This window comes from Balaenoptera acutorostrata, chromosome 12, assembly GCF_949987535.1.
Source record: "Balaenoptera acutorostrata chromosome 12, mBalAcu1.1, whole genome shotgun sequence".
Lineage (NCBI taxonomy): Eukaryota > Metazoa > Chordata > Mammalia > Artiodactyla > Balaenopteridae > Balaenoptera > Balaenoptera acutorostrata.
Genome location: NC_080075.1, coordinates 69669768 through 69697260, shown reverse-complemented (window position 1 = coordinate 69697260; position 27493 = coordinate 69669768). Strand labels below are relative to the sequence as shown.

Here is a 27493-nt window from a genome sequence, read left to right as displayed (position 1 = left end):
TTTCCTTTCCAATCTGAATTGCTACAAACTTGATAGTTAAACAAGATTTTGGTAAACAGTACATTTTGTAAATTCTGCAAATTGGTTGTTTGGCAAATTGGCCTGCTTTCCAGTTCATCAGATATTAAATCTCAGTTAGGTTCACTTGGAACTTCCTACTGCCATAGCCCTTTCATGACAGTGAGCTTCAGAACACTTAAAAAACATTATGTCTACAAATTCCACATTTAGTTTTATTGAGAACAAAATGTTGTCATCTCTCTGGGGTTTACAGTCGGTGTATGCAACACAATAACAAGAGGTCTTCTAGGATATCACGTTAAGAGTTCTTTGCAACAGAGCTGGATGCTGACCTTGCTTTTATTTGTTTTTAATTGAATGAATTGAGGAAGGGGTGGCACTGGAATGTGCGTTTATCCTAAGCCTGGAGATTCACTGTGAGGGGGGTGCCATGTTGAGGAGAAAAAAGTAGAGAAAGGGGATAGTGTATTGCCAGCTACTAAAGATTTAAATGAAGACATACAGCTGAATAAGATTATATTTTTCTCCTGTTCACCTAATTCCCAAATTATAAAACTATTGAAATTGGATGTCTGTTCTTTAAGCACTAGTATTATTAGAGTGAATTAAGTTTATGTATTACACTGTAGAAATGAAAGCAACACACAGATTTGTATACCCGTAGATAGATAAACTATAAATAAAAGCTATTTTATCTTTGTTATTCAAAGCATGTCAGTGTATCCTACTGTAAAGGGATGAACTTCCACCCACTGGTTTTGTAGTTCCCTTTGGGTCTGCTGTTGATTGTACAAGCTTTTTGTCTTTGACGAATATTTAGCAACAGGCAAGGATGCTTTCTGGCTGTTTGTCCAGCATTTGAAAAGGATCCCTTGTAATAAATCCCAGCATCCAAGAGGTGATTCAGTCTTAAGTTTTTCTGCCTTCTATATGGCATTTTCAGTTTTATTTTATTGAATTGTTTGTTTTGAAACAGGGATGATAATTGTTTCCTCATGGTGAGAGTTCAAGGACATCCGCCTTCAGCTCTGCCCTTCTGGTGTATTTGATTTCACTCATATAGTCATTCTATTCCTAGAGTATCTAGAGAAGATTCTTGGAACCTGATTTGTCTATAAGAATTCTGGATCCTTCTGCGTAGGAAGGGCCTTCATCCAAACTCCTAGTAATTCTAGAATATTTGTGGGTGAAGAAGATGTGGCTTAAAACATCACTTAAAATGGTTTTTGTCGGCTATGCACTTTAAGCTTCTACCGCTGATCTTATAATACTCTAACTCGGGTTTTTGAGAGATTGCTTTTTAGATAGGAAAAAAGGTAGTTGCTTAGCTATCCGTTAGCTGAAACAGTTTTATAGGTGGCAAGGAAATCACTTGATTTCTAAAAAGAAGTGAAGAATGCATTAGAAAGAATAAGATTTGATTTGCCCTACCAAGAAGCAATAAATCTATTTATTAGCCACTCTTAATGTGATGGTGGGTCTAATATATATTCTGGGAGTGATGAGGCATGGCTCCTACACAGCAGAGGGAAATTAATAGGCAAATTACAAATTTGGAATGGAAACTTGACATTAAAACAGATCATTTTATGTTTCACTGCTTGAAACTCAGAGTTTTTGGGAACTAATTATCTAGCAGCAGGTAGTAACATGGGAATGTTAAATATACATAGAAAACTCAGATACTTGAGCATGCAAAAGGGCCAGGTCAATGTATTTTTACACAAATAAAACAAGTTCAAGGTTGCCAAATATCATATTAAAACAAGAAAAAACGGTAAGTGCCTATAAACCAGCAAGGATGTGCCTAACTAAGGCTAATTAAAGTGCCAGCCATTACTTTTCCAGATATCACTAACGAAATACACTGTATGATTTGTAACATCAAAGCATGCTGTGATGATACAAGTTTAGTGTTCTTAAATGTTCTCTTCTTTTTAGTCCTTTAACTTAGAGGTAAATTTGGGTAGCTGATATGCAGTTTGCTTTGCATTTGTCAATCAGCAGATAAAAGGGTGCTACTTTCACAGATTAGGGCATTGTAAAAACAGTTTGTATAACTAAAATTGTGTGTATTACAACTATAGAAGAAAAAAATGTTACTTTCCAAACTAGAGTGTGATGATCAACCTGCTAAACTATCCTCATCACATTTGTAAAATGAGGATACCCGCCTTTTAGGATTATTGTCAGCAACAAATGACATAATCTGTGTAAAGAATTTAGCTCAGTACCTGGGCCACACTTACGTGTTCCATAAACACATCATAATTACTACTAATTAGCCGTTCAGGTACAGATTGCAGCACCTGAGCTTTGAGTTTAGCATTGAATTAAGAAGTAGACTATTTATGTTGCATCCTTTAAGGTCAAAACATGAAAGTCCTTTTGGAACTATTTTTATTGCATTAAGTAAAATAATATATTTAACTTCTAAATTTAGGTTATCAATGTATACAGATGTGAAAAAACAAGTGTTTTATATTCATGTATTATATTTGGAATGTTATGTTAACAGAGGAAATAATCCTACAAAAGTTTTATTGAGCACTTCCTATAACCAGACCCTGAAACTACAATAGTTAATAAAAAAACATAGACCTGTCTTCCCTAATAATCTAAAGCCCACAGGCCATTAAGGGAACAAACATGTGAAAAATTAATAACACACTACACCATTTCATCTTTTTTTGTCTTTCTCTTTGTTTTAAATACCCCCATGTAGTCTAGGGGTGAATACCTATACACCTTGAAAATGGGGCTTGGCTGTTGCTCTTCTTAGAAATTTCCCCACCACACCCCTTCCACCATATTCATTCCTTCCTTTGAATGTCCCTGTATCTTGTACATTCTCAAATTGGTAGCATTGTAATTTGTTTATTTACATGCCTATCTCTCCTACCAGACTGTTAATGTCATGAGAGTTACGGCTCATCTTTGTGATCCCAGCTCTGAGCACAGGGCTTAGCACCTCCCAAGCCCTCCATAACAGTGGATGAATGGATACTTTGTACTCTTCCCTCTCCAATCCCTTTCTCATTTTCCAACATGCATTAAAAGAAAGGAATATTAAATAATCAACTTGATTGACAAGAAAACATATTTTCCTAGCTTAGTAGTTATATTCATGTATAGTGAAGCCCTATTAATGTGACTTTCTCAATTCAGAATGAATTATATTGTTTATAGAGCAGGACTGAAATATATCATTATTTCATGTATAAGGAAGGGGGGGGTTGCCAAGCAGAGATCTGTGTGAATGAAACGGCTGGGGGATTGTTTAATCCATTTCATATATTTTAATAGCATCCGTTTATATCCATTCAGTTACTGGATGGATTACAAATGATAACAAAAGAGTCACCTGTTTATTAAGGTATGTCCAATAGGAACTATTATTTGCCAACCTGTCACTAGCAGTTTCCTTTCACAAAATATACTTGAGGCAACAAAAATGCCATTCTTGAAGCAATCTGAACTGGAAAATAGATCTTCCCAGTTAACCCAAATTAAAGAGCTCTTGAATTCCCTACCCTCAATGTTGAATGGCTATAGAATAAATAAGGCTTAGTTGAAGGACTTTAAAATCAAATCCAATAGATAGTATATTCTGGCATATGATCATAAATTCCATATATCCCTTCAAAACTAATGTTCATTATTTATGACAAAGCATTCGCTGGTGGTTAATTTTATCAAGGATTTTAGTAGATAGATGTATCTCAAAACTATTATTCAAAAATTGTTCTCAACACTTGAAAATCCACTTTCTGTGAGATGAAACTAAATAATGAGCCAAGTCTAAGACTCCATTAGGAAAAATAATTACATTTACTACTTATGCTGATTTTGACCATGACCTTTCTGTGATTCTATACAGCAAAATTAAATATTTTAGGATAACGTTTTAAGTCTACAAGAAGTTTTTCCTGATCAACCATATTTGTTACTGGAAAACTAAGGCATGTTCTACATTTATACTAAAATGAAGTTTGTTTTATATGACAAAGTTGGACTTTGTATCTCCTGAACGTTCATTAGTGTTATTTAATCGCATATCAGTCTGCCTGCCTGCCCCTCATCTCTTCATTCACCTATCTTCTTTAACTCTTTCAGTTCGTGTAAGTTAACAGCCAAGAAATCCAGTGCTATTTCCAGTTATCTAAATTACTTAAGGCAAAATGAAATGAGTAAGTCTTAAAGTTAAAAACTATTAAGAGAATATTATACTGAAACTTCAGTAAAATATCAGATTGATTATATTTTGTCTTTCCAAAGAAAGTCATATTCAAGAAAATACTGTTCCTGTACTTGGCAAATTGTTCATTTTAATTACTGTCAGGATGATTTAATTAGAATTCACCGTCACCTTTAAAAAAGAGTATCCCGGGCTTCCCTGGTGGCGCAGTGGTTGAGAATCTGCCTGCTAATGCAGGGGACACGGGTTCGAGCCCTGGTCTGGGAAGATCCCACATGCCGCGGAGCAGCTGGGCCCGTGAGCCACAATTGCTGAGCCTGCGCGTCTGGAGCCTGTGCCCCGTGACGGGGGGGGCCGCGATAGAGAAAGGCCCGCGCACCGCGATGAAGAGTGGTCCCCGCACCGCGATGAAGAGTGGCCCCCGCTTGCCGCAACTGGAGAAAGCCCTCGCGCGAACCGAGGACCCAACACAGCCAAAAATAAATAAATAAATAAATAAATAAATAAGAAAATCCTTTAAAAAAAAAAAAAGAGTATCCCTAGCCAGCTAATCAAGGATTTGAACATACTACTTAAATCTTGGTATGTGTCCAAACTCCACATGAAAAATTTTAAAAGTCTGGCAAAATGGCATATTGTCCGTGTATTTTACCTGGGATTGATCCTAGCATCTATCTAGTTGGAGAATAACAGAAAGTTTTCCCTGAAACAAATTTCAAGGAAATATAATCCAGTCCTTTCATGTGATATTTCAGTCAGGTTGGGCTTTTAATCAATGGGTTGGAAAATGACATACATTTTCAGGTCTCAGTGATTAAATTGTTTTGGTTTCTTAGCTGAGCTTTCTCCTCTTTCTCTTGCCTGAGGTATAAGCAGCACCACTAAGAAACTGCTGCTATGTTGGGCTCCCTGTTTCACTGTGATGTCTTCACTCCCTCTCCTGTTACGCAGAAGAGATTTTTGTGACATTGTAGAAGACAGCTTCCTATGAGTTTCATCAGAACGTGTAAAATTCTAAAATTGTCATTCCGTGACTCTGCAATTCATTTTATTCCCCACACACATTCATTTCTTTAAAAAACTTACATAAGAAATGTAATATAGGTTTTATATTTTAATAAAGTTTTTGTAGTTTCACACTTATGTTTTTAGGACCTGGAAACTTAGGGATATGGTAGTGGCCTGCTATTTTTCATTATAAGCCTTATTGTGCTATTTGATTTTTTAATCTATGTGTATATGTTATTCTAATAAAAATTAAATTAAGGAAAAATAATCAAAAGTTTCAGAAACTTGTTCATGCCAGAATACGTTTTTCTCTGAATTCACATAGTCCTGCAGATTCACCTAGTTGGTTTTTATCCAACATTTCTTTATGAAAAATTTAAAACATAGAGCACAGTTCAAAGAAGTTAACAGTGAACACTCATATAGCCACCATCTAGACTCTACCCTAAACAATTTTACTCCATTTGATCATGTATCTCTCAGATAATCTGTTAGATAATTGATTGTTAGATAATCCCTGACTAGAGCTCTTTTATGAATTCCTTTTTTGGCTTACTCGTTTTCAAGTAACGAGTTTGCATCGAGTTGTACTGCTGTTTCGTTTAGCCTCATTTACTAAGATTCCTTTCATAATATGTGGGGGGGCCTAGCCACATATTTTCAAAACCAGAGTTCCCAGGTGTTTACACCAAAGTGGCCAGTTTTTTCTGTTGGACTAACCATCATGTGGGAAGGTCTCATTTCTTTGCACAGTGTATAAAATTGTGATCTCCCGTCTTTCTACTCTTGTCTCAGGAATTCTATTTTAATTGAAATGAAACAGTACATAATACTTCTCTAGGAAAAAACGATGAAACAAATTATTGGACATTTTTAAAGGTATCTACAAAGTTTATGCTATACTGGAATCTTGTTATATAATCCTCAAATATTTTAATGAAGCATAAAAATGAGCATTTTATACATATATACTCCCCCCATAAATCATGAACCTAAAGGCTATCCCCTTGATTAATGCTAGTTTTCAGAAATGATTGCCTATAGAGTTTATTGATTTGTCTTTGACCTTTTTTCCTTCTCTTTTAAGTTCTTTAGAGATCAGTTTTAATCATACCATTTTTGTGAATAAGAGGTTTATTATGTATCTTTTATTCCCTGAAACTTAAAGAGAATCAGTTTTCATTTTGTTGTCTGTATACACCCATTTCTTAGTACTGAATTCCTCCCATCTTTTACCTATTTTCTTTTAGGTACTTTCCTGTAATATATTATTACTGGTGTACAGCAAGCTCTCCTGACCTTCTTCCTTCTGGTCTGGTTTCCCATTCCTTGTCTTTTTCTTAGGCCCACTCTCTTCCTGATTCTTATAGTAGACCCAGAAGTTTTCTTCTCTTAAGTTTTCATCATTCATTCCAATCACTATTGTATTGAGTACAGTTATGTGCCAGCTCTAACTCGAGCTACACTGATACCGCCACCTTATCTTCATTCTGCTAAACTTGAATTCTCAGTGCCTCCTGAACACATTGTGCTCATTCTCAACTGGAACATTTGCCCTTGTTTGCAATGCCGTTCTTACCCATCCATCAAGACTCAGCTACTCTCAGCTTTTGCCGACCTTAATAAGGTACATTTAAAAATAATATGTTAGAAAGGTTTATTTATATCAAGGTGATATTTATACCAATGGTTTCAAATAATAGGTCTGCATAGTTTTCCAGAAGAGAGCCTGAATTTTGGGATTCTAAGTTTGAATATGGTATGCTGTCACTTTCCAAATATTTTTACTACATGCCAAGAACTGTTGTAGTATTTCTGGGCAATTTTTCAACACTAAAGTTCCTCTGTGAGTGAAGATAATTATTGAAGTGGTAAAACAACCAAAGCAGAACACTAACTTTACTTCAGTATATTATTTCTTTTGGTTAAAGACCAATAAGACCAAGATTGTGGGTTTAATCCCATGTGGGCCAGTTAACTTCCCACCAACAAATACTTTTCAGTATTCACATGAATATGACTAGTTTAGCACAAACCCATTTATCATGGTCAGTGCTGCAAGCTTCATATTCCAAGGTTAGCACATGCAGAAAATAATACATTTTAATGGAAGCATTTAAGTTATGTGGCAAGGTTTCTGTTTGTTTTTTTTTTTTCTTCAGTGCAGTGCCAGAGACATACCAACAAAGTGAAATAAATGTTGCATTTAAGTTCTTTATAAATAGTATAATTCAGTTGGTGTATCATATAAATAAAAATTCAAAAATGCAGAAGAAAGGAATAGCATAAATTTGGGAACAAGACAGACTTGGGGCCAACTCCAACATTGGGCTATTAGGGCGAATATAGTGATGGGGCAGATGGGGCAGCTCATTAGGTCGGGGGACCGGTTGGTTGGTATCCACCCAGCTTCCTTCTCAAAAGGCTTTCCAGTGCTAGGCTGCAGTAGTTAGATTTAATCAAGTAGAAAAATAGAAAACCCATAGGGTTTTTACCAGGAAATAATGGGCTGATAAGTGTGTATGAGAGAGATTATCCTTGCAGCTATGTTAACAGTACAGCAGAGTAGATTACTGAGCTTTTAAAACCACAAACACTTTCTGCTACCGTGGATCTTACTGGATCTTACCAGCAGCTTGGAAAATGCCCCTCAGAAGAGTGTATAGTTCATTCCTTCTGCACTAGACAACCAGGTCCAGTATTTGAACCCCAAGAGATAACTTCTCAAGGCTCTCTTTAATTCATGAAGCCAGCCTGTAGTAAAATGGTTAAAGAGGTGAGGCTTGTGTTAGAGGTCACCTCTACCCTTTCTGTACTCCTCATCCTGGACTCAGATCCTGCTCATCTTCGACCGTCTTAGGCTTCTACCTGGACACACAAGCATTAGGGGGTTGTTCTAAACTCTGGACTTGTCCAAAATCATTAGTTCTGTGTCTCATTTAAGAGCTTTTCACAAACTGTTAATCTAATCAGTTGTTTCTCCCAAATGCCTTTCTTCTTCTTCCTTTCTATGTATTATGCACATTCAGTAACAGAGAGCTTTTGTTTTAATGGTCTGAAATACAGGACTGATCCTAATGGCGGAAAGTTTAAGCACCATGGCCATCTACTTGGGAGGCTTTGTGGGCACACTGATCCTTGAATGGTGCTCTTTCAATCACATGAACTCAGCCCTTCTTTCCCATCACTTGTCTTTAGATTGATCACATTTAAATTTAGAGAAAGATGAGATCTCTAGAAATGGAGACTGTACAACTTTCCTTCCGAGACAGTAAAACATAATAACTTAGAACATTTCAATGAGGAAGGAATTGAGCTAGAATTGTAATTCCATGTCTTCCTAGCTTTGTGACCTTGGTGATTTATTTAGTAAATGAGGGTAATAAAGCTTTACCTAACACAATGTGCTGCTTCCGTGAAATAAAATGTATATAAGAAGCTTAGCACTAACATATAATGCAAATTATATAAGAAACAAAATACGTAAGAAATAGTATCTGACACAGAGTAAACACGCAAAAAACTATTTCCTGAAAGTTGTAGTCTTTGGTACAGGGAGTAAATTATCAAAGAAATTATTCAAGAAGTGATCCCAGATTTTTCCAGAAAGATGAATGTCTAGATTTTGAGAGAGCCCAGTGAGTACGCAAGATAATGAAAGGAAAACACCTACCACAAATCATAATCATTATTAAATTTCATAATACCAGCAACAAAACAAAGATCCTAAAAGCTTCGAAAGAGGGGAAGTAACATTCAAAAGATCAAAAATTAGAATGGCATCACAATTGCCCAGAGGAACATTGGTAGAAAAAATAGAGAAAGTCCTTTAATTTTTTGGAGGAAAATGGTTTCCAACTAAGAATTCTGAATATAGCTGAATTCTCCATCAAGTGTGAGGACAGAATAGGCGTCGTCAAAAATTTAAGATCTCAAAGTTTACCTCTCATGCACCTTTCTTAGGGTGTTAAGGGAGGATGAATTCTAACAAAATAAAGAAGTAAACCAAAAAAAGATAAAGATAGAAGATTCAGGAAACAAGGAAAACAGCCTAGGAAGGGAAACTCCAGGATGATGGTGAAGGAAGATCCAGGATGGTAGCTGCACAACAGACCTTGAAGACTACAGTCCTGATCAGAGCAGAAGCATGGAGGGTTCCACGAAGAACGTCCCCAAGAGGATGAAACTGATAGATTGTCTGGTGCGTGTGAATGTACTGGAAGGAGATTTGTACTTCTGGCTAAGTTTGGGGTTGAACTAGTGACAGGTCTCTAGAAAATTAAGCAAAGGGAAAAATAAGGCCGTTATTAACTCCAGGGAAAATGATTAGTAGCACAGGAAAAAAATGTAATAGTTACTATACAACTACATTGTGAATATCTGCCTTGTTTTTTAAAGTAAGCACTAAATATTGACCTTATCAATATTATGATATAACTGTATTAGGGCCATGGAGGAAGGGAGGAATGGGGAGAAATGCTACAAAAATCCTCATTTTTCATAGTAGGAAGTTGATAGATAACAGGAAAAGTATAAAAAAAAACTTAGGGAATGTCAGCGTAGGCATTTTACATAGCTATATGGAGGTAAACATGAGAATAAACAGCTTAAAATGTTAGAAATGATTATCTCTGGGGAGTGGCATTACAGGTTAGGGAGGAACTGGGCAGGTGATTGCTTTTTATATTGACTAGAAGCCACGGTCATTACTAATGCTCATCAGTATGGTTCTTCTCTCACTCCATATGTGTCCAAGCACCCTTCCAACTAGTCAGGACCATAGGAACAGCTCTGGCCCAGACAGAGCTGAAGAGGTGTGTGCCGTTTCTGGGCTACAACCCTGCGACCCTTCAGATCCTCCTTCCCAGGCCTCAGCAACCCCACAAGGGACAAGGAGACAGGAATGCATTCAGTAGTCTGGAAATCTTTCCTCTGTTCTTTAGAACTGTGACTTCTTAGCTTAGAGAAGACTAAGAGAAGATTTGGCAAACTTTTCTGGAGAGGGCCAGATAGTAAACATTGTAGGCTGTGCAGGCCTACAATACAGTTTCTTTTGCAACTACTTATCTCTGCTGTTGTGGTGCAAGTGAATAAGGGTCTGTGTTCCACTAAAACTTTATTTATGGACACTGACATTTGAATTTGATGACTTTCACGTGTCATAAAACATGTTCTTTCGATTTTTTCCCCAGCCATTTAAAAACGGAAAAAAAACGTTCTTAGCTCACAGGCTGCACAAACAGAAGTGGAATTGGCCCGTAGCTGGCCAACCCCTGCTCTAAATATTCAAAGAATTGTTACTCACAAAAGCTAATAGTGATCTCAGGTGGCCTTGGCCTGCAGCGGCTTGAAGCAGGGTTTCAGTTCCTGGCCAGAGACTGGAGTCAGGCCGGGGCAGTGCGAGCACTGAATCCTAGCTGCTAGACCACCAGGGACCAGTGGCCAGTGACAAGGCCCTGGCCCTTCGGCTTTGCAGAAAAGAATTCCCACAAAGATGGAAAGTAGTGAAACATGTAAAGTGTTTATTAGGAGGAAAAAGAGTACAGTATGTGTGGATAGACACATGGGCAGACTCTGAGAGAGAGTAGTGCCCTCGTGGTAGTTTCAATCACTTATATGGGGCATTTCTTCCGGGTTTCCTTTGGCCAGTCATTTTGATTTACCTGGTTCTGAGTCTGTATTTGGTATATTTCAGGATCCTCCCATGTGTGTCCATGCATCTCTCAGCCAAGATGGATTCCAGCGAAGAGGCCTATGGGTAGCCTTGACATCACTCCCCTTTTGACCTCCATGGAGCTTTCTAGTCGGCAAGGTCTCCTTGACTTTGAGAATGAGAAATATGTGGTCTCTTATGTGGGCAGGGCCCAGCCTCCTCTCTCAATTGTCCAGCTGTTTTCATCTTGGAGTATTGGTCCACAGGGAATGAACTCCAGCTGTTCATCCTGGGGGGCCTACCTATCTCCTGACTCAATAGTATCATACTGTTTGTTTTTAGGAGACAGAACTAAAACTGAGGAGTAGGAGTCCCCAAGGAATCAATTTCAGTCTCAAATTTCCCCACATAATGAGAGCATTTCTACAAATTAGAGCTGCCTACAATGAAAAAGGCTGCCCCAAGGTGTCCCTGTGCTTGAAAGGTTCACCCAGAGGTGGGAAGGCCCACTCGGGTGTCCATGCACCCCTTTCATTCTTACATTTCATGGCCCTGTAAGACGATTAAGAGGAATCATTCTGATAAAGCTGTTTTAATGTTTTCCAAAGTACAGTCACTTCCCACTGGTTTTAGGACAGTGCTTAGAAAAAATTAGACTAGACCGTGTGTGTGAGGGGTGAGGGTGGGGGAGGCCATAAGTATTTTAAATTAAGCATTTGTGGTGCCAAGGTTTGCAAAGACGACTTGCTAGCTTAAACATGTTTGCACACAGCAGTATTTTCTAATTTAAATTCAGTCCATCTCCAAACAGCCCTAGCCTAGACTAGCTGAAGGTATAAACTTCATTTTCATCTCATTAGGCCACCTGGAAGCTGCAATCAGTAAGTAGTCTTGAAGTAAACAGTCTGTCTGCTTCATTAAAATGTTAATTTCATGGCTTTAATTCTCTTTGTAAAATGTACCACTGCAGGACACTATATGCAGATTTATTCTAAAGCAGATCAATTTGCATGTCGCATTTTAGTATATTTATTTCTCCAGATTTCTCTGTGTATTGCTATTCTTAGGAATTGCTTTCATGTTTAAAAAAGTGTTTAAATATCTAAGATATTTAGATATTTAAGGCAATTTCAGCCTAGCAAAATTAATTTTTAAATAATTCTGAAACCTAGTTTCCTCATCAGTGACATAAATCCCACCTCTTGGAGTGAAATATACATGCCTTTTTTCCCCCTATGGCTCTGAATCTCCACCTTTAAAGAAAGATTCAGGAGCAGTTTTGGTGAACAGTCAGATTGAATCTAGATAGTGCCAGGTAGAAAAATGGATGAGCAAAATCTTTTGTCATATGCAGTCTTCTCAGTTATCTTTTATGTTTTGAAAGTGCCAATCTAAATACCAAGTTCACATTTTTACTCCTCAAAATCTTGAGTTCTGACTGATTTCCCACAAGGGAACGTTAATCAAGAGATAACCAAGAGGCTGCTGCTGCACGACAAAAACTAAGGCCCCCCTCGCAGTCAGTGCCCCAAACCAGTAATCAGAATGACTGCACTACACAAATGCAGATGACAATGCTGTAGGGCCTAGACCCTTGTGGGTATCTCGGACTCTTCCTTACACACATGTGCCAGTACCTTTACATCTTGCTGATTTTCCTCATAACTATTTTCTCCTTTAGGTCTCCCTTGCAGGCTTCCTTTCCTTTTCTTTTCTTTTTTTTTTTTTTTTAGAGACAAGGTTCAATCTTTTTTTTTTTTTTTTTTTTTTTAGAAATTCACGTTCTTTTATTTATTTATTTATGACTGTGTTGAGTCTTCGTTTCTGTGCGAGGGCTTTCTCTAGTTGCGGCAAGTGGGGACCACTCTTCATCGCGGTGCGCGGGCCTCTCACCATCGCGGCCTCTCTTGTTGCGGAGCACAGGCTCCAGACGCGCAGGCTCAGTAATTGTGGCTCACGGGCCCAGTTGCTCCGTGGCATGTGGGATCTTCCCAGACCAGGGCTCGAACCCACGTCCCCTGCATTGGCAGGCAGATTCTCAACCACTGCGCCACCAGGGAAGCCCTCCTTTCCTTTTCTGATCTCCAATGGAAAGACCATTCCCCAAAGTTCTGTCCTCTGCTGTCAGCTCTTTTCTCATTATAGTCTCTCCCTTAGAATATACCTCCATGCTGTGACTACCACTATCATCTGTTTGCTAATGATTCTCAAATTTATGCTTCTGACTAACCTGTCTCCTGAGGTCTGACCTACCTGGATCTCCAGTAAGTAGAGACACTTTATCTAGATCTGTCTCTGTCACCCCAAATATAATATTTCTAATACCAAACTACTTACTTTCTTCTCAGCTTCTCCATTTCTGTTCATCACTGCCACCATTTTTATATATTCATCAAGCCAGAAGTATTCTGGGAGATGGCCCACAAGGATTTAATGTAGAAAATAAAAAAATAGTTCATCTCTTCCTTTTGATGAATGCCCAAAATTTATCTTGTACTAGGCCCATTGAATAGAGTTAAGTACTTCTTAGCCCAAGCATACCCGTAAGAGTCTTTTCCCATTAATAATGACCCAGTGAAATTATAGTTCTCCCTCAGTCATGTACCTCCAACTTCCACTATGGCCACCATGCAGAGATTTATGTTACTCATCTTTAGGCATGGAGGATGGGGGGTTAATTTGATCAAGAGTTTCCAAATCACTTGAAGTTTTTATTGAAATGAACGTAATTCCCAGACAGTCCTGAAATTACTCTATTCTCAAGCTTCATAAGATAAAAGGTAGCTCTAAATAAAATAAAACTCAAAAAAAAAAAAAAAAGAAAAGAAAAGGTAGCACAAGTCATCACCCCAGGGCTATTGGCTGCTTATGGGCTATAAATAGACCTGCCTTAGTGACTTTTAAAAATAGTTTAGCAAGTGGCATTCCACTTTGTGTTTCTTGGATAAGTAGCTCATGCAACTCTTTTCTCGGCTACATGACTGAGGATCAGATACAACTGGGCTTATAATTCAGATCCAGTGAGAAAAGCAAGCACCCAATTTTCTGTCCAGTCTTGATACCATCATCACTAATTGTCCCAGGTGACTGAGATATATAAGTCATAAGTTTAAAGCCACATAAGTTTAAAGTCACTGTTTTAAGATATTTTAAATCTCTTATTGATACTTGAATGAAAATGATTGTTAACAAGGCTAAGACATTTTTATTAAGCCAGTTATGATAGTTATCACTCACTCAGCAGATATTTATTGAATGTCTGTAATGAGACAGCATTGAACTAAGTGCTATATGACATACAAAGACATTGTTAATACTCAGACATTACTCTTGAGGAACCTGTACAATCTAGTAAAATTTCTGACTGAATTGGTGAGTTAAAAAAAAAAATTATAAGAACTACAAGATTAAAAGCTTTCTGCTTCCATATGATTCAGTGATGACTTTCTAAGGTCAGTTTTTGGAAGTCTCAAGTATTAATGCTTATGTAGGTATTCACAAGGGTCTAGAGCTGATTCTATGACTACTTTTAAGCCATTCTAGACACTAGTAAGATCAAGAATGATTTTTCAGGGACCACCCCCACACACCCCCCCCAACCCCCCCGCCCCAGAGCAGGAACAGCTTAGTTTGACATTGAAACCGACTTTGACCTTGGAACTTGGGGCAGGATACCACATACACACACAGAGTTAAGTGATCTCTAATAAGCTGCATCCACAGCAGTACATGAGAAAAACATACTAAGTCCGCCTTAGAATGACTGAGCTTTTTTTCTAGACTGAAAGATACCAGAATATAAGTTTAGCCTTTATTTTAAATGTGCAAGCTAGTGTCTCTGAGTGAGTCTTATTGAATGTATTTTGCTATCAAGTTGCCTTTCCTAACTTCCTCGGTGTGGGCAATATTTTTGTATATATACCTATGGTTAAGAAAGGTGGAGGTCAAATCTACAGAGAGATTTGAAGACAGTCAAGTCAGAGAGTCCCAAAGTCATACTGTAACTCCAGGTGAGCCAGGTATAGAGTATTTCTATTTCTTTAGAGAGAAAAGGAAATATTGCCCCAAGAGTCACTGATGGATTTTCATGAGAATGATGGGTAGTAGCAGCACCATAGAGATAAAACTATAGACAGAGATGAATGAAGCACAAGAGAATATTCATTTATATGGTCATCCTACTCACTTATAAACCTTTAGTTTTCTCTGCCAGGCTGGATGTAAGAGATACTTTACTAAAACGAGGTTTATTCATATTAAGTAGCAAATTTACTCCAAGCAATGTACATTCACTGGAATAAAAGATAACCTAGGGGCTTCCCTGGTGGCGCAGTGGTTAAGAATCCACCTGCCAATGCAGGAGACACGGGTTCGAGCCCTGGTCCTGGAAGATCCCACATGCCGCGGAGCAGCTAAGCCCATGTGCCACAACTATTGAGCCTGCGCTCTAAAGCCGTGAGCCACAACTACTGAGCCCGCGTACTGCAACTACTGAAGCCCGCGTGCCTAGAGCCCGTGCTCTGCAGCAAGAGAAGCCACCGCAATGAGAAGCCCACACACCACAACGAAGAGTAGTCCCCACTCGCAGCAACTAGAGAAAGCCCGCACACACCAACAAAGACCCAACGCAGCCAAAAATAAAATAAATAATTTTTTTAAAAAAACATTAAAAAGATAACCTAGTTTACCCTGGGAATGTGATAGACCATACCATTTCTCACTTTATTACAGGTCAATGAAGGAACCATTTTAAAGTTCACATATGAGCCCCTAATTCTTTCGAATAGAATTAGGTATTCATAATCATACCTAGAAGAGTAATGGAAAACTTTTCCATTTCAGAAACACAGGCAAGAAAATATACCATAGCCCAGTCCTTTTCCATCGGCCACTTTCTCAATTAGAACAGTGTGTATTCTTCCGCTGTGGGTAAATGTTGATTAATTGATGTTTTGTTTGTAATGTGTTTCAGAAATGGAAAGAATTTCAGTTATATTTGCAGTGTAATAAAATTAAGATATTTAAGTTATCTAAAAGGCTTTTGCTGACAACCAACTTTTTGAGAGACTTTTAAAAAGATAATGTAAAGACCAATTATATTCTTCTAGATCTTAACTTTTAAAAATGTGCTTATTGAGAATACCAAAGTACAATTTGGGGGCCTGCGTTCCATTCTTTTTATGAAATGGAAAGAACTAACTAAAGCTAGGAGGCAGGAAACCTAGCTTCTAAATTTAGTCCTTTTATTCAGCCAAACTCTAAGCTTAGTCCTTTTATTCAGCCAAACTCTAAGCCTCTTTGAAAAATTATTTAATCTCTCTGATCTTCAGTTTACCAAACTGAAAATGAGAAATCCTGAACTGCCTCCCTATATTAAATTCTTGACCCTAACCCCAGGGCTTTAGAATCAGATTGACCTAGGTTAAAACCATCACCTTGTCCCTTACTGGCTTTGTAACCGTGTACAGATTACTTAACCTGGGTCTCAATACCCACTTCATGGGGTTATTGTGAGTATCAAATAAAGTAGTATGAGGAAGTATATAGCCTACTGTTTGCATTTAGTTTCTTTCTTTTTTTTCTTAGGTTTTATAATACAGAGGAATCATTTTTCTAACAGGTATCTGTATGAATAGTAGATCCAAAGCAATGTGGAGAATACAAAGAGAGAAAGACATGCAGCCTGTCCTTGAGTATATAATCTAATCCGAGAAATATGATTTTGACAAAAACAGTTTAAACTAGAAGAATGGTAAGTGCTATAAGAGAAGTTCATAGAAAGAGCTGTGGGATTTAGAGAAGGCAGACAATGTATACATTATCATCAGATCCCAGAGTTCAGATGACTGGGAGAAAATAAAACATAACCTTTGAATGTTATGAGATGTTATCATCTAGTGATGGTAACAAACCACGGTGATGTGTACACTGGAAGTGAATGTTGTCCATCCACGTTGCATCACTTTGTATTAAAAAGACAATGGATGTTGACAGGCTTCACTGAGAAGGGAGCATCATCGCTTCTGAAGTATTCATGCCAAAATGCATAACTTGGATTAAATCATGAGGAAACATCAGACAAACCAAATTGAGAGACCTGCCAGAAAATACTTGTCAACATTGGTTCCTGGATTGGATCCTGAACCAAAAAAAGGTCAATAGTGAAAAAATTGGCAAAGTTTGGGTAAAATTTGATCAATAGATTAGCTAATAGTAAAGTATCAATGTTAATCTCCTGGTTTTATTTAATTGTACTATAGTTGTATAAGATACTAACATTTGGGGAGGGTGGGTGAAGTTTACTGGAAGTCATTTTAGTACTTTGCAACATTTTTTATAAACCTAAAATTATTCAAAGTAAAATTTAAAAAAAATAAAGAGAATAGATCCTCATATAAATCCTTTGCAGATGAAGATAGCTCAAGTAAAGATCTGTTTTAGATTCAGATGTGACAATTAAAGGGGAGCTGAGCTGAGCAGTCATAGCAAAGCTGTTTCTAAATTTTAAAATATTTTGACAGGTTTCAGTCGACTCACAACCCAAAACGAAAATGTTGCACATAAAAACCAGAGATCTAAATAATCTCATCCTCAGAATTTGTAGTACTCCAGTTTAGAATAGGGTTTACCGGCCAAGACAAACCATCCCCTCCCCTCCGCCATCCCATGATGTGTATTAAAATTATAGTGTTCCATGGCAGTGGGGGTTGAGCTTCAAATCCTGCTTCAAAAATGCTGTTAGCTCTTCCCTTCTAAATGTGCTATTATCTGAGTAGATATGGTAGCTAATTTAGATTCTTTAATTGGGGGTGTGTGTATTATTTTAAAGGGCCTAATTTGTGTTTTCTACTGTCCATTAATTACTTAAAAGCAGTTATTACTTAATGCAGACCTGGGGTTCAGAGGATTGAGTTAATCATACTCCTTGGTTTATAGGACATTGTTGTTGGTCTTGAGCAAAGCTTCTCTTTTGTTTTTATTTATTCTACTTTTCCCTGTACCCTACGCCCATTCCTTCCTTCTTCCATAGGTATTCTGATACATTTAATGTGTATACTTTTGCTTCTATTGTTCCTATAAAATTTTTGGTGTGTTTTGTATTCCTGCATTTTTAAGTTTACACAAATTAGACTGTTTAATATCTTATTGTTTATTGCTTTTTCACTTAGCATTTTACTTTAAAAATACATTCATGTTTGTTAACCAAAATTTTAGAAAAGGGGACTTGATAGAAATAAGAAGATGTTTATGTGGGGTTTATTAGGACTGCAGCCCAGGAGCTACAGATTCAAGAAGCATTTGAATTGTGTTCTGCCAGACTACAAAATGGGGGAGGGTTTATAAAGGCAAAAACCGCAAGGTTACAGTTACATGAGTTGTTTATCAAGAATTATAATTGGAGCTGGCAAGAAGTAAGGATGCTTGTTAAGTAAGGATTGGTTGGGATCCAAAATGGTTGCATAGTTACAGGGAGAGACCTTGAGACCATAGTGGTGCAGCTGGCAGGTGTTGTTCTGAATGTGATTGGTGGTATCCTTGGGTCTTGTACAGTTCAAAGAAAGTTCAAGTTCTCAGTGGTGCAGAGGCACGTCTGAGACCAGATCCTCAGTGGCTGCCTGATTCCATTTTTGTATGCCTGAATTGTGATTACTCCATTATAATTTCAGTTTGTCATCGTGCTGTTAAACGTGTATCTAATCCTTGGCTTCTAACTACTGTCTTCTCCATGGTGTGTCCCTTCCACATCTCAGTTATTGAGGCTCCCAAAGACAGACATCCAAGGTAGCCTCTAACTCACCATCACAAAAGCACTGCTGTTATGCTCACTTTTGTACCCATGTGATACATGTCCAAGAGTATGAATTGCTGAAGCAGAGGATTAGGTAGCCTTAATTTGACTAGATCCACATTGCTCTCCAAAATGGTTATTCCCCTCTAAACTCACTCTGGCAATACTTGAGGGTACCTGTACCCTCTCACTCCTACCAGCATTTGGTATTATCCAGCTTTCTACTTTCTGCCAGTCAGATATGTGTAAAGTAGTACCTTATTGGTGTTTTGTTTGCATTTGTCTGATTACAGAGGATTTTCATGTGCCAATTAGGTTTCTGCATTTCGTTTTCTATGTTTATATCTTGTTTTTCTATTGAGATTACTATAGTGACTTATTGATTTGTACTAGTTCTTTTTGTGTTATAGATATTAATCCTTTGTTCAGTTTTAAATATTGCAAATATGTTCTTATTCTATTACATATTCACTGAACAGAAACACTTAATGTAATCAAAATCATTAAAAATTTTTTGCCATATAATTTATGCTCTTGAAGTTTATTTTTAATAAAACCTTTCTTGCCACTTGATCAGAAAAAGTCTCCATTTTCTTATGTTAAATATATAACTACCTCTTACATTTAAGTTTTTGTCATCTCAAGTCCTCCTTTATTTATTTATTTATTTTATTTATTTATTTTTGGCTGTGCTGGGTCTTTGTTGCTGCGCGCAGGCTTTTCTCTAGTTGCGGTGAGCGGGGGCTACCCTTTGTTGTGGTGCGCGGGCTTCTCATTGCGGTGGCTTCTCTTGTTGTGGAGCATGGGCTCTAGGCACAGGGGCTTCAGTAGTTGTGGCTCACGGGCTCTAGAGCGCAGGCTCAGTAGTTGTGGTGCACGGGCTTAGTTGCTCCGTGGCATGTGGGATCTTCCCGGACCAGGGCTTGAACCCGTGTCCCCTGCATTGGCAGGCAGATTCTTAACCACTGCGCCACCAGGAAAGCTCTCAAGTCCTCCTTTAAATGTGTTGTTGTTGAGGACGCAGTTTTATTTTTCTCCAGCACTATGTATTAAGCAACCTGTCATTGCCTCGTTGATTTGTGATGTCATCTTTGTTGTACATTAAGTTCCCATATAGCCATGATAATGGCTTTGAACTCTATTCTCTATTGCATTAGTCTTTTTTTTTTTTTTGAGGCATCTGATGTTTGTTTTTCTGTAACTACTTGATTCTTTTAGAATGTATTTTCCATATTGAAAATGCTGTTTCTTCTAAATTTCAAGGAACTGGTTCATGCAATATGTTAAACCGGAATATTCTTCTTGCTTTCAGAACTGTTTAGGCATCTCAGTCCACAGTGATCTTGTCCTTCTCTGAACTCATAGTACTCATTTTCCATTACACTCACTTCACTTCTCTTTAAAATTTTGTATTAACTTTTATTAATTTCCCTTGTTATTACTTTTCACATGATTATATCTTGTATTTCCATGTCTTTGAGTCTTCCATAGTAGCTGCAGCTAGCACAGGATCTGCAATCATCATTATAGCCATGATTTACTGAGCACTTACTAGACTTTTCATCAGTACCTTTGATTTGATGGATGTATGTCTTAACTGAATTGTAAGCACATAAGGACAATGACTGACTTAAAGGATGTAGGACAGACATCCAGTTTCTAGATGTACTAATTGAACACAGTCATATCTTCTGCAGCAGGACTTTCCCCCCGCCAATCATTAAACTTTTTGTTACATCCGAATCTCTCCATGTTTAAAAAAAAGTTTTAATTTACCTATTTTTTCTTTCCCTTTGTATTTTCAGTAATTGCATTTTACTGTTTTCCTTAATGAACCAAGAGAAAAGCAGTTGTGGTAAATAAATCATGTGTAGGGGAAAGCAATATATTATAATTAGGATTCCATTATCATTTAATTAGGCATTCCATTACTGAATTGGTGTTTCTGGCTTCCCCTGGTCTCTAATTCTGAAACAAATTCTTCTTTGTGGACAAATATTAGCCTGTAATAATTAGAGGATTCATCTATGCTAAGGCTTTTCATTAAATCTCTTTCTGATTAAGATAGCTCCCCAAGTACAGACTGATTTAATTTAATATGATTTATCCACTTGTATATCAAGGTCTGGTGGGAAGTGTTTTTAACACCAGAGCATTAGGAATATTAAGATCATCTTTATATTCACAGATCTCTCAGGTATTTAAGACCTTGCTGTTTGAATAGTTCTGTAAACCTAGGTCTGATGTCACTCTGCTAAATTCAGGAATGTCACACATGCTGTAACAGCCCGTCATTGAAAACAGGAGACTTAGTCTGTTTTAAATTAAAATACTGACCTTATATATTCTTATGTTCCTTTGGTTTGGGAATCAGTTTTCATCCCAACTAGTTGGTTCACCACATTAAATACGCCTTTTCTGTTTTACCAGAAGTTCAGTTTTAATAGAAACAAGCATTGTAGATAAATATTCTGAAATGAGGGCCTCCATGGACATGAGTGTAACTTGTCTTTTTTTTTTTTTTTTTAAACTCCTTGGACTTGACCATTGTTGCTTCCTTACCCTTTACCTTCTTTCTGCTTTTCCTCTATTTTTCATTGATGGACATTTAATAGATATTGAATTTAATTTTGCTTGGGGTCTTTTTTCTTCTTTCTTAATCACCTTTCCCCCAACATTCTTTCCTTACTTTATTCAAGTCTGGCCTCACCACTTGCTCTTATAACCTTGTCTAACCCTTTTGTCCAGCTTTTTATTTTTATTTTTTGTTCTTTCAGCCCTTCCTCTTCCCCACTATGTGTGCAGGAGAAAGTTTACATTGCTGTCTCCATGTGAATGTGACTAAAGCTATGTGAATTAACGATATCAAGCCAAAGCATACATTCTAATTTGCTGCAGCCAGAAAAAACCCTGAAAATACTGTTCCTTTTTTTGTGATATCAAGAAAGTCCATTATGAAGCAAACTAAATGATGTGTTCTGATCATAATTTAGCTACAGTTTCTGGAAATCCCAGGGAGGGGAGGGGTGGGTAAGTGTGTGTGTTTGTGTGCACACATGTTCTCAGTTGAGTAGGAGAGGGCGGGCGGACCATGAGGGTAGAAGGAAAGGCAGTCCAGCATCCTGTGATTTCTGAGCTCCCATTTCCTGCCGAGCCCTTTGCTTACCAGCTCCCTGAGAGTTGCTGACTCTTCCTTTTCTCTCCCCGTCACCCTCCTCTGCCCCGTGTGAACTATTGTGTTTGGAAATAGTGGTTTGGTAGGAAGCTGAGTCAGTAGGGCAAAAGCTGATAGAAGGTGCTCTGGAGTCAGGACCGGAAGTGGAGGGATCTCAGACCAAGTCAGGCTAAGATTCTTAACAGGCCTGGGCGTGGTGTGAGGGGCTCTAGCAGCTTGTCTGCTCAGCGGGGGGAGGTGGCTGATGAACTGGTTAGCAGGCCACGTGAAATAATAGGATGAAATACTGTGGTCATTTGCAGAAGAGACCCCCCTGGGAAGAGGTCAAAGTAGAAACAGTGTGTCTTGTAAGTAAGGCAGCAATTACTGAATTCAGAGTAATGTCTGCACTGATGGAAATGCCAGCTCTGCGAGATTTTTTTCAAGCAAGTGAGAACCCTATGTGTCTCATGGACAGAAAGAAAAATAGCACAGTAGAGAAATTACAAGGCTTTCTTTGAGGAGATTGGTGGTTTGCTTTAAAGACTTATTTTTAGAGTTGATGAGGAAACGAATGCTTCTACTGTAATACTTCAATTAAGGAAGAGGCAACATTCCAGCAGGCTTAATGAAGTATCTTTTGCTGATAGAAAGGATACAGAAAGCACTCAGTATTGCATTACAGAATTTCAGGAAAGAATTTCAGTTTAAACATAGCATTATATACTTAGCATTGTCAAATATGCCATAAACTAGAAACTATTCATCTGGGGGTTTGAAAGGTAGTGGGAGAGGGGGAATATCAAACTCACTCAGCTCTCTAAACCTTTAATGGGTACCTATGCACATTGAATAGACCCCTAGTTTCCTACGCTTGTGGCAGCCTGTAGATGTCCTAATGTTGGTCAGTTAGCTCCCTTGACCTACTCTTACTGCCCCACACGTGTGACCTTGATTCCCAGTATATCACCTGAAACCTTTTATCATCTCAGGTTGCCCAAAACCCGTGAAGAATACTGCTGCTTTAACAATAATATAGCAGTGTTTGCACAAATAGAGGTAGAGAATGGCAGAAGCACAGAGTGTCTGAGGCTTAACAAAGAATGTCTGATGCTCACAGAAGAACAAAAGCATAAATCCCTGTCTTCCTTCTCTTCTCAGGTCTGGAGGATCATTAATCACAATTACTGTAGAGTGACAGCCTCCCAGTACCTCTTTCTCCTGCAGGCTGTTAGCAAAGCCTCTAATTCTCAGGTACTCTTCGGGGCAGAAATATACCACAGAGGGAGGCTCAGCTCAGTTTCCCTTTTTCTGCTCATTCAATATATTCAGTAAACAGCTATTTACCGAGCACATGGAAGAAGCACTGGGGATATGCCAGTGAGTAAAAGCGACAAAATTACTACCCTGTGGTGCTTCCATTTTAGCAGGAGGAAAATGGGCGATAAACAAGTAAGTAAAACATATAGTATGTCCGATGATGAGGCCTATAGAGGAAAAATAAATCAGGGAAGAGGAAAGCCTGCTATCTTAAATAGGGTCCTTGGGCCCTCCCTGAAAAGGCAAATTTGGGGGAAGAACATCTCAGGTAGAGAAACAGCTCGGGTCCTGGGAGTGTGTGTGGTGTGTTCAAAGGAGAACACAGAACTCAGTGTGGCGGGAGCAGCTAGTCTGGTGGGCAGTAGAAGAAAACGAGGGCTGAAGGGTAACAGGTTGTCAGGTGAGTGTAGAATTTTGGCGTTTTCTCTGCATGAGGTGGGGTGAGGAGACCAAGGTGGGTTATAATGTAGTGACTAACATTCTGAAAGGATTACTCTGGCTGCTGTGCTGAAACGAATCTGTAGGAGGGAGGGTGGTCAAACAGAGAAACCAGTTAGAAAGATATTTGCAGTAATCCGGGTGGGAGGTGGTAGCTTGAGGTAAAATTGGGGAGGTGGCGAGAACTGGCTAGACTCTGCATCTATTTTAAAGTAGAGCCAATAGAACCTTGTGATGGAATGCATGTGGAGTATATAAGAGAGAGAGAGGAAGCAAGGATGACTTCAGGGTTCTTGGTCTGAACTGGAGGAAGGACAATTTTGCCTTTAATTGAGACAGAGATGGTGGGAAGCATAGGTTTGGGGGGAGAGACCAAGAAGTTCCATTGGGGCCATGTTAAACTTGAGATACTAATTAGACATCCAAGGGAGATACCAAGTTAGTAGTCAGATATATGAGTCTGCAAGGGAAAGAGGCAGGCTGGAGGTACAGATTGGGAGGCATCAGCACATATTTGGTACTTAAAGCTTTAAGACTGGAAGAGATCACCTCGGGAATGAGTGCAGATCAACTAATAAAATCCAAGACTTGAGAGTGATCAGTGAGTCAGGAAAAGCACCAAGAGAGTAATATGGGAAGGAAACAAGGTAAAATGGTTTTTCAAGGAGGGAGAGAGTCATTGGATTTGGGTTTTTTTTGAAGGTCACTGATGACTTTGATGAGAACAGTTTTGGTGGAGTGGTGAGGGCAAAGCTTAATGGGCATAGGTCCAAGAGAGAGATGAGAGAGGATTGAAGATGGTGAGTATAGACAACGCAAGATGTTTAGGTGTGTAGGTGAGCAGAGAAGTGAGCAGTAGCTAGGAGGACACGTGGCAAGAGGGGATGACGGGAGGAATTATACCCATGTTGATAGGCAAGACAGGAGTGATTGGTTATTGCTGGAGAAATATCATCATCAAATATCACTGGAGTAGACAGGATGATAGAGCACATAGGTGGAGGGAATTGGCACTAAATAGGAGTATGGACAGGTCATCCATATAAAGAAGAGTAGGCAAAGTATATGGACTTACATGCAAGTAGGTGGGTAGATGGGGTGGTAAGAGTTTGTAGAAGTTTCTTATGATTTATTTTCTCAGAGAAATAGGATGAGAATGAGGGATGATGAGGAACTGTAGTGGAGGTTTAAAAGAAAAACAAAGGCATGAAATACTCAAATCTGGGCAGTTGGGACACAGAATGGACTAAAGAAATAGGTATGATTGCCAAGAAGTAGAGGGCCAAGTTTTGACTAATAATCACGAATTTACCAAGGACTCCCACTAGCCTCCATTCCCAGCCAAAAAATCAAATACTCCCCGCAAAACATGTACCCATCCAGTAGGCTCAAGTGAGTTTCTGGGTGAGGAGGAGGCAGCAAAAGGAAAAACCTCCAGTAGCCAGAGGGGTTATGTAGATGGGTGAAGTGAAAGGGAGTACAAAACCTTAGGAACCGAGCATTCAGATCCAGTTTCATTTATTGGCTCTATGGAGCTATGGTGGAAAATTTTTACCAGGGAAAGGTAAATTATACGTCAGGAGGACTAAATCAGATTTCTTTCTGGTTATGTCTTAAGACTGGTTGCATGGTTAAGACTTCTTGAAATCTACTCATATCAAAGTATGGATCAGCTTGTTTAAAGTACTGAAATGAGACTCTTCCCTGTTCAGTAAAGGGGGAGAGAGCGCTAGATTACAGAGCAGGAGCCTCTGGACGTGCAGAGGGAGAGTAGTGACCACCTCCCCGTCAGCCTTCTGTGCAGTTCTGCCCAGGCCCGGCCTGGTCTACAGCCACTGTGTGTGAGTAACTCAAAGCGGTGCGAGGTAATCTCGACGCAAGTGTCCCACCTTCTGTGCCACTGAGAAAGTGCTGCTGTTGAGTTGCTGTGGCATGTGAGGGGATTGGTGCTCTGTTTTGGGTGGTGGTAAAGGGAGTACTTGGCCGGGGGGATGGTTACAATGGGTATGTTAAACCACTTCCCAAATGTTTTATAAGTTTCTGTGTCATGGTGTTGGTTAAAAGCAGAAATAAATCCTCCAAAATCTGAACTATTAAACAGATTAGATGCTGTACTGTTTTAAAATTGAAGGGCACAAGGGTGTGTATGTGTGTGCTTTGTTTGATAAACCTGAAGCCCTGCTCCCATTGTGGTGATCTAATAAATGAGAGAGCTCTGCTTCTAAAATATTGGTCTCAAGACACATTGTCTCCCACTTGTCTTGTCATCTTTATTCTTTTCTGTGTCAATCCTAATTGAATTATTTGTAACTGCTTCAGAATTATGTTGATTCAACCCTTTCCTTTCTAGATAGTAGCAAGAAAACATTTCAGATATTATTTGTGACCCTGAAAGAAATTAGGGTGGTAGACATTTTAAAATGTCAGGTTGCACTAAGCGTAATTTCTTAATTAGGGAATTATATTAGCCAAGAAAGGAAAAAATGGTGCAAAACAATAATGCAAAGCTTATTAATATGTCAGTGTTTATTTGAATGAATAGGAAAATGTTCTGTTTCCAATAACATGCTAATAACAAAAAAAATCATTAAAAATTAGTGCATGTGAATAAATTTTGGACTTGTTTCAAACTTTAAATACTATGTTTTCTAACATTTTGGTTTGATGAGAATCCAACCAGCGTAAATAAAGCTCTATTTGGACTATAGCGGATATTACAAATTTGTTGTATCACAAATATTTTTAGAGTTCATATTTGAAAAGCTTTAAAAAACAACAACTTGTAGAGGTACAGTCTACTTGCCTTAAAGTGCAAGTACATTTTAAGTGTACAATTAGATACGTTTTGATAAATGCATAGTCACGTAACTACCACCATAATCAAAATACAGAACATCCCATCACCCCTAAAAGTTCTGAGACCCCATTTGCAGTCAGACCTCTCCCCTGAACCCCCAGTCCCTAGAAGCTGCTCATCTGCTGTCCCTATAGTTTTGCCTTTTCTAGATTTTCATATAAATGGAATTAAATGGTATGGAGTTAACTGTATCTGGCTTCTTTCACTTAGCATAATGCTTTTAAGTTTCATCCATATTGTTTTATGTATCAGTTTATTCCTTTTTATGGCTGAGTGGTATTCCACTGTATGGAATATACCACAATTTGTTTGCCCACTCATGGATTGATAGATATTTGGGTTGCTTACAGTTTTAGAATATTATGTATAAAATTGCTACAAACATTTGCATAAAAGAATTTGCTTATGTTTTCTTGGGTAAATACCCAGGAGTGTGATTAGTGGGCCATTGCCAAACTCTTTTCCAAAGTGTCTGTACTAGCTTACATTCCAATCAGCAGTGTGGGAGAGTTCCAGTTGTTTGGCATCCTCACCAAAACTTGATATTGTCAGTTTTTTAAATTTTAGCCATTCTGTTAAGTATGTGGTGGTATCTTACTGTGGTTTCAGTTTGTATTCCCTAATAACTAAAGATGTTAAGCATCTTTTCCTGGATTTACCTGCTTTTCATATACCTTCTTTGGTGATGTCAATTCCAGTCTTTTACCTATTCTTAAAAATTGGGTTGTCTTCTTATTACTGAGTTGTAAGAGTTCTTAATATTTTGGTTGCAAGTCCTTTATCATATAAATTGGTTTGCAGTTATTTTCTCCCAATCTGTGGCTTGCCTTTTCATTTCCTTCCTGTTGTCTTATGCAGAGTCAAGGTGTTTAATTTTGATGAAGTACAATTTCTCCATTGTTTCCTTTCTTGTTTTTGTTCTCTGTGACCTATCTAAGAAATTGTTGCCTAGCCCAGGTCACAAAGATTTTCCTTTATGTTTTCCTACAGAAATTATATAGTTTTTTAGTATTTAGATTTAGGCCCACAATTCATTTTGAGTTAATTTTTGTATA

At 38.3% G+C, this 27493-nt stretch overlaps 1 protein-coding gene across 8 annotated transcripts in view; it reads left to right on the top strand.

The window, feature by feature from the left end:
- The window catches only part of LCLAT1 (lysocardiolipin acyltransferase 1), a 293997-nt gene that overhangs the window by 235448 nt on the left and 31056 nt on the right, over window positions 1-27493 (top strand). For 4 of the 8 annotated variants that reach the window (XM_057557827.1, XM_057557828.1, XM_057557832.1 and 1 more), the window contains one exon: window positions 10923-11039. The exons of 2 other annotated variants lie outside the window; for them this stretch is intronic. In XM_057557827.1, the coding sequence (XP_057413810.1) occupies window positions 10923-11039 (117 nt within the window). Of the gene's footprint in view, window positions 1-10922; window positions 11040-16466; window positions 16633-27493 lie in introns of those variants that run through there. 2 more of the 8 variants (XM_057557833.1, XM_057557834.1) reach the window with 2 other exon arrangements.